Below are 12665 nucleotides of genomic sequence, written 5' to 3' on the forward strand. Positions count from 1 at the left end.
ACTAATTTCCCTTGGGATAAAGTATTTACAACTTTAATTTTAACATCACACACATTTCGAACTCGAGAGAAAGCAACATATAATTGACCATGTGCGAAAACGGGTTCAGGTAGGAATATTCCTACTCTGTCTAGAGTTTGTCCGTGTGATTTATTAATAGTCACTGCAAATGCTGGCATCACAGGAAACTGTCATCGAATTAATTTAAATGAGAGACCAGTGTCAGATGGAGACAAATCAATTCTTGGAATCAGAACAACCTCTCCCTCTGCAGATCCGGTTAACACTTCAGCTTTGATAATGTTAAGTAGTAATCTTTTGATAATAAATCTGGTACCATTACAAAGACCCCATTTACTATTGAGATTTCTCAATAGCATAATGATTGCACCCACTTTCAATTTTAATTTATGACATGGTATTCCTGAAGGAGTAATACTATTGAGAAATTCGATGGGAAAATTTTCCTTTTCAGCATCATCTGTTGAGTCAATGAAATCATCACTCAAATATGTGTGAAACTCTCCATCAAGTATATCCAAAATTTCTTCATTTAAGTTTTGAACATGCTCATTTTTTGGACAAAGAATTGCATGTTTAGATATTTTTTTAATATTATCTATAGATATACTATTTCCAAATGTGGCTTTAATAATAGATCCGCTACAAATCATTTCATGGGGGATTTCAATAATATCCGTTCTTAAATGAAAACTGCTATCAAGTTTGCCATCCCCAAGTTTTAGTAACCATTCACTATAAGCAAAATCCTCTGATCTCATATTTGTTGTAAGAGACAACTTTCTGAAACATCCCCAAACATTGCAGTACTTTAAACTTGTTTGTACTATGGTCGCTCGCATAGCATGCGGTACAAAACTGAGACATTGTCGAAAATCCCCTCCGAGAAGGAGAACTTTCCCACCACATGCAACATTCAAATTCATAATTTCTCTTAGTAATCTATGGCGCTTATAGCATGACTGGATGCCATGGTGCATTCATCAATAATGAGAAGTTGGACCTTTTTAATAGTTTTAGCAACTTCACTGTTTATATCGAGTCTAGAAATTGAAGTTTCATTTAATGGAATTGGTAATTTATATTGGGAATGAAAGGTTCTTCCACCAAGAAGTAAATTTGCAGCAATTCCTGTAGACACTGTGGGTAAAACAGTACCACCACGACCTCTAATATAATGTGTTAAAACTTTATACAGATATGTTTTTCCACTACCACCTGGACCATCCAAGAAAAAGCATTTGGGGTGTAGTTTGATCTTTGATGGCTGAAGTTATAGTCTTAAAGGTTGCCAACTGTTCATCATTCAGAGAATTTATCAAAACCTCTGCCCTTTGTTGCTCATACAATTGATCACATGTATTTGCATTCATTAATAAAGGATAGTCCGGAAGTTTGAAACGTGAACATTTCATTCCATGCAGTGTGAATACCTCCTGAATTTCGTTAAGGGCATGTGTTTCACAGTTTACACAGGCATCTTCTCTTCGGTGTAATTTCCAACAGAAATCTCCAATAAAATGAGATTTATTCTCATCCCATAATTTGTCTGCAGCAGCAGGACATCCAAACACACATATATATACAAAAAGTTGCCGTAGTTGTTTGGGCATATTAAGGATGATTGCATCGTCAATCATATCTTTCCAGATAGTGTCATCAAGTAATAATCCCCGGTGTTTAGCAGCTTCACAAATGTATCTTAAGTTAACCTCCTACAGTTCGTAGATCCTCAAAACTTACCGCACCTTTTACATGCAGAAGCAAAAGTCTAAGGTAATATCGTTCTGGTTCTCTAAAGTTCACAGTGAACAGTCTACCTAATACTTTATTCCCACCCTTTCGGCGTTTTGTCCACAAAGAATTATTAAACACATAATGCTGTGGAATCTCCCAATAATAATAATTATATGCATCAGAGTCTTCTCTATTCAATAAGAACCAAGCCATCAAAGTCAAGTTATGCCTTTTAGCCCTATGTAAAACTTCAGCAAAATCGTCTGCATGAAAATATAAATTCTGATCATTTGGCAAATGAATAGCTAATCTTATGATTGCATGAGATTGGTCATGCATTCGCATTCCAAAAAGTCTCCAAACAGCCTCAGGAGCGCTCACATACCTGGAGTCAATGAAGTCCTGTACTTCGTCATGATTGATAATATTTTTTTCAGAAATTTGAATATTTGCACAGTCGTGCCCTTTATAGATGTATTTAAATAGATATTTGACACTTCTAATTGATGCACAGACTTCAACATTTATATTACAGTTATACTTGATGCACAAATATGAGTTATAAGGGACAATCCAAGTATTATCAAAAATTTTATTTCCAATAGAAATGGTGCTACCAGATCTTCATTTGTATTTGGAATATATATCAATATTTCCAATGGTCACATTTTGAAATTCTTTCGGATATCCCTTTGAACATTTTCCATTTTCCATACATGGACTACTGGGATTTTGCATTCTACATGGTCCATGTACCATATTTGATTTTACAATTTGAAAAAGTCGAGGACACTGGTTCTCATCTGGAATTTCTGCCTTAACTATACGGTCAATGTCATCTTCTGAACATAATTTGGACTCATTATCTAATATCAATAATATGTGAGTGTGAGGCAGTCCGCATTTCTGAAATTCAATGACATGAATTTTAGCTATTACTTTGCCAAATAAATGGAATTTACAGATATCATTTAAAAGAGCGTTCAGCTTAATATTAAAAACTCTGGTTACCAAGTCAGGCCTGTTTTCAACTTTTTGCCAGCGTTGTAAATTGTTTGTAATATCTGCCCATTTGGGGTTGCATGTCATGGTTATGAATAAATTGGGCTTGCCATACTTCGTTATAATTGCCATAGCATCCTGATATCGCTGCTGCATATTTCTGGGACTACCCTCAAAAGATGATGGAAGTATTATCATTTTACCAATCGGCACATTATCATTTTCAGATCTAAATTTGAGATAATCCATCAAACCACTATATTTTTCAACTCTCAACTTAGATTGGTTTGCTTTGATGAAGTTTATCCGATTGGCCTCCATTTTTAAATATGAATCCACGCACGATAAACTGTTGAGTTAATTTTCCTGCATTTAAAATAGGATTGAACGTGTCCCGCACAGAGAGATAAAATCCATAATACTGCATTTGGGTGACTCGTGTCCTTACATTTTGTCTAGTATTATAGTCGACTACACTGTTGTCTGAGTCTTCATGCAACAGCTGTTCCCCAGCCTTTTCCACCATGTGGAAAAGAATAGGATATGTCATTGCATCTAATGTAGGAAACAGGATACTGATTTGTTTCATTTTAGTGGCACTTGGATATTAGGATCTGGTTTACAATGAATGAGCAAGTCCCTTTCAAAAGGAGGTTCTCCATCTTTGTTTCTGAATATGACAGCAACTTTGGTTACACGGGGAGAATTATATCTACCTGGGTCACTGTTGCGATCATATTTAATTGCCATTGTTACCTCTGTGGGAGCAATACCTTTTGCTGCTGCTTCAGATTGGGCTTCCTTTTCTACCTCATGTAGCATCTTGTACGATTTTGTTAATTCATTGATTTCATGCATGAGGTTGTTGATGTTGATCATGAGTCTTTCTGAGCAGCCCTGGTTTTCTGACATTGCTAATCTTTTACTTGTAGCTTCAGCTGTATCCAAAATATAGAGTTGAGCAAACTTCCGAGAAACACCATCTGAAGGGTGTAAAGTTCCAGTACAGTGATAAACTTGTCCGTGTATTCTAAAACAGTATGGCCCATATCCTGATGGCAATGCAATATTAGCACCCATGGAAGCAAAAGCAAAAGAACTATTTATGGATCGAATATTTTCCATAAAATTTTTACTGTCAGAATCTTCGTTTGTCATTAATCTTTTTAAATATGCTGGGTAATCTGGAAAATGTATATCATTTGGACAGACTTTCCCTTTGCTACAACATCGAGTAAATTTCCCATCGGATGGTTTTCATCCGAGAAATTTAGGGATAAATTTCACATCGAACAGTCATTCCACCAGAACTATGTTCGAGAATTGCACCCTCATTTACTCCATTTTCACTGAGAAGGCAGTTCCTACTGGTATTGGCAGTACTTGTTGTTGACTGTTCTCTACACATATTCTGTCGTCGCCACCGCCTTCTTTCAACTTCAAAGGCACGTTTGTCTTTAGACATTTTCTGTCGAAGACGCCTCTGTTTTTCAGCTTCAGAGCGACGTTTTTCCAGTAGCTGCTCTTCAGATACATTCTGTTGCAGACGCCGCCTTCTTTCAAGATCAGACGGATGTTTCTCTGCAGACATTTTCTGTCGATAACGTTAACATCTTTCGACTGCAGAGCTACCTTGTATCAACCGTTTTTCTTTGGACATAGTACTACCTGTCTACTGACACAGTCTGAGATACAGGTGAATGAGAGTCCTGCCTGTCAGGCCACTGAGAGCTATGTGACTAATGGCTGATGCTGGATGATTCTGTGGGGGTGGGACTTCCTCCTCCCTGCTGTCAGTTTCCAAAACTGTCATGAGGAAGCTGGGATGACAGAGGAGCCACGCTGTCCCGGCCGCCTGGGTCGAACGAGTGAGGGCCAGTTGGGGGCGCGGCCGGTGGCAGATCGCAGGGGTCGCACCCGCCAGCCACAGATCCCCGCTGGAGGGCCGGTTGTGGGCGTGGCCGGTGGCTGATCGGTACATTAGCACCTGCCAGCCACGGATCCCCTCTCGAGGGCCGTTTGTGGGCGTAGCCGGTGGCTGATCCGTGCATTAGCACCTGCCAGCCACAGATCCTTGCAGGAGGGCCGTTTGTGGGTGTAGCCAGTGGCTGGTGCATTAGCACCTGCCAGCCACGGATCCTTGCAGGAGGGCCGTTTGTGGGTGTAGCCAGTGGCTGGTGCATTAGCACCTGCCAGCCACGGATCCCCGCGGAAGAGCCAGTTGTGGGTGTGGCCGGTGGCGGATCGGTTCCTTAGCACCCGCCATCCTCGGATCCCCGCGGGAGGGCCGGTTGTGGGCGTGGCCGGTGGCAGATCGGTGCATTAGCACCCACCAGCCCTGGGTTGGGTCCCATATGGGCCACCTACTGTCCGGGTCGCAGATAGCACGCCCGGATGGCAGCGGGACAGTTGGGATGGCGCTGTCCCGCCCTCCCTACAGTATGCAAATTAGCCACCATCTTTGTTGGCAGTTAACCACCATCTTTGTTGAGAGTTAATTTGCATATTGCCTTGATTAGCCAATTGGAAGCGTGGTGGAGGTACAGTTAATTACCCTTTTTGTCTTTTATTAGATAGAATGCCTCTCTCTATATAGACTATATAATAAACCTAACACAATATATATTATATTGTGATATATATCTCACTCTGAGTCCTTTTTAGGGTTATTACTTTTTAAAAATATTATAAACAGAATTTATAAGATAAGGTTGTGTCCAGATAATAATCAGAATAAGACCAGCTAATATTCAAGATTTTTTCAAACACAGTAACTGAGTAGAACCAAAAAATTCAGAGAGCCCACTCTGCTATGGTTAGTTTAACACAAGGTTACTTAATCTTGGCACTACTGACATTTGTGCAGGATAATTCTTTGTTGTGGAAGGCTGCCCAATGCATTATAGGGCATTTAGCAGCATCCCTGGCCTCTGCCCTCTAGATGCCGTAACACCCTTAATCAAAAATGACTCTCGACATTGCCAAAAGTCCGCTGGGGGCAAAACTGCTCCCTGGTTAAGAAACACTATAGTTTTAACATCATGAAAACAAAACAGATACAACTGCCAGCTGTATGATCCTACTGTGGAGTCAACTGTGATTAAACTAGAGTTACATTTATATTTTAGTTCAAAATACATTAGGCTAGAACTAAGGTAAATTAATTATACCAGTTCTTGTCTAGCGCAGAGCTGTCCGATATAGTAGTTTCCAGCCACATGTTGTTTCTGAGCACTTGAAATGTGGCTACTCTAAAGTGAGCCGTGCACTAAGTATACAATATGCACTTGATATGGAAAAAAAAGGATGCAAAATATCTCATTTTTATGTTAAATTAACTATTTGGGGTATACTTTCTCATGGAATATATTATTAAAAATAATTTGACCTGCTTGCTTTTACTTTAATGTGGCTACTAGAAAATTCTAAATTACAAATACGGCTCATATTATAGAAATTTGAAATAATTTAGTATTATTTTTTAATGAAATAAATTCTTAAGTCTATTAAATAAGCCCAATAGATCTTGGAAAGCTTTCCACAGCCCTATTGAATCAGCTCATTTTTGAACATCATAACTCTTATCATGCCTAACTGATTTTTCTGCTTTAAACACATTACTTCTATTCCAGTGCTTTATTCCCTATAATTCAATCCGTTCTTTTCTTACTGCTGATTTATCTTCAGGTTGTTTATCATTTTCCTGAATGTCAGTTTCTTTCATATACTCAGGACCTTTCCTAGTGGGATGTTGAGATGCTGCAGCATCCATCATACGTAGAAAATCATAAGCAGGAAGAGGAGGTTTCCATTCCTGAGCAGATAAAATTGCTAGAAAAAAAGATACAATCAAGAGTTAACGATGAACAGATCAAAAAAGTCACATAAATATACTAAAAAACAGTGTTTTCTTAAAATATATTTTTATTGATTTCAGAGAGGAAGGAACAGGGAGATAGAACATCAATGATGAGAGAGAATCATTGATCGGCTGCCTCTTGCACGCCCCCTACTGAGGATCGAGCCCGCAACCCCGGGCATGTGCCCTTGACCAGAATCCAACCTGGGGTCTTTCAGTCTGCAGGCTGACGCTCTATCCACTGAGCCAAATCAGCTAGGGCAAGAAAATGGTTTATTTTTAAAAATATATTTGTAGAAGTGAAAACTTTATCACTTTTACTTACCTAAGCAAAACTACTTATTTTACTACATTGTTTAAGAAACTTGATACACTCCTCATTACTAGCCATTTCTATTGTTTATATTTGCACACTATAATATTGTAAATAAAGTTAGGAAGAAAACAAAAGGTTCATAACCTCCCTGCCAGTTAATCCTGTTGAAGTTTTAGAAAACAGTAATATGTTTATGAGATTATCACATCAATAGGTACAAGTTAAAATGAAAAGGTTTCTTGCTTCCCTACCCACCGCTGTCTTTATTCCAAAGAACTGGAACTGTTCCTTATGAATGATTCAAAAATAAATTTTTGGCACGTGCATATTTACTTCTTATCTAGACAAGGATTTCCTAACATTTTAAAGCATTTTCCTCTTTTGAAGCTTTTAACATCCTTTGTACCTACTTCATTTTATAAAAATAAATATAGACAGTGATAATTAAAAGTTGTTATGGAATCAACTGTACTATAGACAGATGGATTGAATAATTCTTAGATGGGCTTGTCATAGTGAATCTTAGCATCATTTTTTAAATTGAATTTATTGGGGTGATATTGGTTAATAAAATTATATAGATTTCAGGTATACAATTTTATAATACATCACATGTATATTGTATTGTGTATTTACCACCCCAAGTCAAGTCTCCTTCCTTTTAAAACATTGGTCATTAGAAGAGAAAAACTGGCCCTGACCGGTTTGGCTTAATGGATAGAGCGTCTGTCTGCAGACTGAAGGGTCCGGGGTTTGATTCCGGTTAAGGGCATGTACCTTGGTTGCAGGCACATCCCCAGTAGGGAGTGTGCAGGAGGCAACTGATCGATGTTTCTCTCTCATCGATGTTTCTGACTCTCTATCCTTCTTCCTTCCTCTCTATAAAAAATCAATAAAATATATTTTTTAAGAAAAAGAAAAAAGAAGAGGAAAACTGATTTGAGCTTGATATCATAATATATGTGATAAGATATATATGAGCTAAATTAGCTATCTTTTCTCCATATAGTACACAGATCCTGCAAAACAATTTTAGAATTTAGTGGTCCATTTAAAATACTCTTTTGAGAAATGAACTATATAAGGAAATATGCCAAGTAAACCTTTTAGAAATAAATTCCAATGAAAGAAAGAATATTAGATGAAAAAATTAGCAATGTGACAAAAGTAATAAATGTCATAAGATACAAACTTAAGCATCTCTAATAAATCAAATAAATATATTTAAATGCTTAGGAAATTCATTTAAATTCTAATTTCCTAGAGTGGATTAAAGTTCAAACAAAAATCTGCACATATGAAGTATATCTATACTCATTGGTATATAATTTGTTCAATAGGACTTAATTATATAAAATCCTAGTACCTGGAACATTAGCAGGATATTAAATGTAAGCTACCCCTGTAATTTCCAATTATTGTTGCCAGGTTAGCAGATACAAAAGTGACAAATGGATATAATATTTTCTTGAATATAATGAATAAGAGATAAGAATAACTATTTGTAGTTTGCAAGGTGCAAATAAAATATCTTTACTAAAGACATTAAAGTGTCTTTAAGAAAAGTTCAATTTAAAGCATAGCACATATTTGGCAGTATTTTAAAAAGTAAACACTGTAGCCTAGTGGTCTGAGATGACAAAATATCTAAAACCAGGTATCACAATTCTGCTAATTATTTGCTAAGGGAATACTACAAAAGTCTTAATTTGTTCAACTGCAAATAAAACTGTACTCTCATTATGTATAGGTAATAGATACATTATTATCAAACTAGTAATGATAATAATAGCTAGCATCTATTGAGCCTTTACAACATACCAGGCATTATCCATTTTAACCTTACAACCCCATGAGGTAAGTATAATTACTATCCCAGTTTTATAGATGAGAAAGTCAAAGCCTTAAAAGGTCAGAGAACTTGATCAAAGTTAAGTGTAAATCCAAACTAAAATTTCAAAGAAATTAAGGTGAGGCAGACACCTGTGGCATCATTACAACAGAGTCATGCAAGACCCCCATCTCAGATCCCTCTCCCACAGAGTGGAGAGCAGGCCCTGACAGCACAGAAGACAGGACCCAATACAAACAAGTACTTCTTCCTTGCTGCAGAGGCTGCAGAAATAACTCAATAATAGGAACAGTGATAGAAAGAAATAATGGAAACCCCTTAAAGAGTGAATTGGCAAAGGCATTCATCCAAATTGCAGTGGAATGCCCAGCTGGAGTGGCTCAGTTGGTTGAGCACTGTCCTGTGCACCAAAAGGTTGCTGGTTCGATTCCCAGTCAGAATAATGGAATATTACTCATCCATAAAAAGGAATTAACTATGGATTCTTGCCATAACATGAATGATCCTTAAAATTTTATGATAAGTTATTCCATTTGTATGAAACTTTCAGAATAGGAAAATCTATAAAGACAAATTAGTGGTTGTTAGGGGGTGGAAGGAGGGAAGAATGGGGAGTGATTGCTAATGGGTAATAGGATTTCTTTTAGGGCGATGACAACAATATAGAATTCAACAGTAGTAATAGTTGTACAGCCTTGTGAATATACTAAATATCACTGAATTGTAGGTTTTAAAAGGGGGAAATTTATGGTATGTGAATTATATCCTCTATAATAAATAGCTAATATGCTAATTAGACCAGACGGTGGAACAACCTTCCAAAATGATCAGTGGGTAGGGCCGCGAGGCAGCAGGAAATGCAAGGGTTGAGGCAGCTGAATGAATTTCGTGCATCAGGCCTCTAGATTCAATATAAAAATACCATCTACAGGCTACATAAACATAATAATTTAGTCAAACTGCCTAATTTAACAGAACTGAAGCAGACCACCTGGTAAGAACAGGTGTGCTACAATGACTAACACTTAAAATAAATTCAAATGCCTAATTAAATATACACAAATATGCATAATGGTATACTCACACCATGCATGCTAGTTAAGAGACAATATCACACTAAATGGAATTTGTACATCAGAACTTTGTGTGTGTACATATACATATATTCACATACACAGACACACCCCTTACTTCAGAATTCTATCACAGAACAGTGTCAAAACATTATTATAATACTAGAGGCCTGGTGCATGAAATTCATGAAGGGGGCAGGCAGTCCCTCAGTTCGGCCTATGCCCTCTCGCAGTCTGGGATCCATCAGTCAGACATCCCTAGCGCTGCCAAGGAGGTGGGAAAGGCTCCCGCCACCACCGCCACTGCGCTCAGCAGCCGTGAGCCTGGCTTCTGGCTGAGCGGTGCTCCCCCTGTGGGAGCACACTGACCACCACGGGGCAGCTCCTGCATTTAGCATCTGCCAACTGGTGGTCAGTGCACATCATAGCGACTGGTCATTCCAACATTCAGTCAATTTGCATATTAGTATTTTATTATATAGGATAGTTTATATTATATCAAGTAACAAAATACGTGAATAGCACCTGAGGAGACTTAGTTATATCAAATTTCACACTATTTCCTCAATATACTAAGGATCTAGGTTATTACACATTAACTTACTTAAATTATAGCAACAGGGAGAAACTAAGATGGCGGCATAGGTAAACACTGGAAATTGCTGCCTCGCACAACCACTTCAAAAATACAACTAAAAGACAAAACGGACATCATCCAGAACCACAGGAAGGCTGGCTGAGTGGAAATTCTACAACTAGAAGGAAAGAGAAAAGCACACTGAGACTCAGAGGAGGTGCGGAAGTAAAGTGCAGAGGTATGGAAGCGCACGTGGAAAAGGCTGGCAACTGAGGACACAGTGGTATTTTTCAATCGAGAGGGAGTCTCAAGCTCCCCACTGCTCTGAACTCCAGTACTGGGCGAGTCTCTGGGGACCCAGACTCATACAGGGAGAAACTGGACTGTCTGGCATCAGTCAGAACTCGAGGGCAGCTTTCTCTCAGAGGTGCTTGCAGCGATTACCAGGACACTGAGTCGCGGGGACTCTTAGGGTAGGACTGAGGAGCAGCCATAGCTGTTTGCTCCGCCCTGTTGATTCCCTGAGACCCCGCCCCACACAAGCTGCGAGCAGGGGCTTTTGCATATGAAAGTCCTGGCCCTTTGCAATCTGAAAATTACCTAACAAACTGCAACTGGGTCAGAGAAACCCAGAACTTCCAAAAGAAGGCCCAAGGCCCCACAGAAGCTTGCATTGCTTCACAGCTGGGCCTCATCTGGGCACCTCCAAATCCCAAACAAAGAAGAGGAATCTGCAGATCTCTCCATAGCTCCTGCTGCGTAACCTCCGGCACAGGCTAAATTAGCACCTCCTTAGATCCAAGAACCAGTGTACCCAGTGGTCAGAGTGGGACCATCCAGATTACAACTCCTCAGATCCATAAGGGATACACTCAAGTGGCAGACTCAGTGAGCACCAAAGCCCCACTGAAGCAAGTCTTGCCCCAGAAGGGTGTTTCCAGCACAGAAGTTCTCCCACTGTAGACACAGCTGATTCGCACAGCCAATTGGCTTGGAGGTCAATTCCTCCCAGTGATATCTACAACAATCAAGGCTTAACTACAACAAGACTGTGCACAAAGCCCACAAAGGGGTGCACCAAGAGTGTCCACCTCAGGTAATTGGGGAGGCTGACCCACTGGGCCCTATAGGACACCTAGCACAGAAAGCCACTCTATCAACACAGGGAAGCATAATAAATGCGGAGACAAAGAAACAGGTCACAAATGACAGAAATGGAGGAAAGTAAACTACAGGATATAGAGTTCAAAACCACAGTTATATGGTTTTTCAAGAATTTTCTAGAAACCGCCGATAAATTTAGTGAGACCCTCGAGAAATCTAGTGAGACCCTCGAAGATATGAAAAAGAACCAACTAGAAATTAAGCATACACTGACTGAAATAAAGAATATTATTCAGATTTCCAACAGCAGACCAGAGGATCGCAAGAAACAAGTCAAAGATTTGAAATACGAAGAAGCAAAAAGCACCCAACCGGAAAAACAAAAAGAAAAAAGAATCCAAAAATATGAAGATAGTGTAAGGAGCCTCTGGGACAACTTCAAGCGTACCAACATCCGAATTATGGGGGTGCCAGAAGAATAGAGAGAGCAAGACATTGAAAACCTATTTGAAAAAATAATGACAGAAAACTTCCCCTACGTGCTGAAACAAATAGATTTACAAGTCCAGGAAGCACAGAGTACCCCAAACAAAAGGAATCCAAAGAGGACCACACCAAGACACATCATAATTAAAATGCCAAGAGCAAAAGACAAAGAGAGAATCTTAAAAGCAGCAAGAGAAAAACAGTCAGTTACCTACAAGGGAGTACCCATACTTCTGTCAGCTGATTTCTCAACAGAAACTTTGCAGGCCAGAAGGGAGTGGCAAGAAATATTCAAAGTGATGAATACCAAGAACCTACAACCAAGATTACTTTATTAAGCAAAGCTATCATTCAGAATTGAAGGTCAGATAAAGAGCTTCACAGATAAGAAAAAGCTAAAGGAGTTCATCACCACCAAACCAGGATTATATGAAATGCTGAAAAGTATTCTTTAAGAGGAGGAGGAAGAAGAAAAAGGTAAAGATACAAAATATGAACAGCAAATACACATCTATCAACAAGTGAATCTAAAAATCAAGTGAATAAATAATCTGATGTACAGAATGAACTGTTGATTATAATAGAATCAGGGACATAGAAAGGGAATGGACTGACTCTTCTCGGGGCGGGGGGGGGGG

At 38.9% G+C, this 12665-nt stretch overlaps 1 protein-coding gene across 3 annotated transcripts in view; it reads right to left on the reverse strand.

The window, feature by feature from the left end:
• Positions 1–6254: 6254 nt before the first annotated feature.
• Positions 6255–12665, reverse strand: part of TXNDC16 (thioredoxin domain containing 16) — a 95042-nt gene continuing 88631 nt past the window's right edge. For all 3 annotated transcript variants that reach the window (XM_036307093.1, XM_036307086.1, XM_036307077.1), the window contains one exon: positions 6255–6591. In XM_036307093.1, coding sequence (XP_036162986.1) covers positions 6404–6591 — 188 coding nt within the window. In that variant the 3' untranslated portion in view covers positions 6255–6403. The remainder of the gene's footprint in view (positions 6592–12665) is intronic.

This window comes from Myotis myotis, unplaced genomic scaffold (assembly GCF_014108235.1).
Source record: "Myotis myotis isolate mMyoMyo1 unplaced genomic scaffold, mMyoMyo1.p scaffold_m19_p_1, whole genome shotgun sequence".
NCBI lineage: Eukaryota > Metazoa > Chordata > Mammalia > Chiroptera > Vespertilionidae > Myotis > Myotis myotis.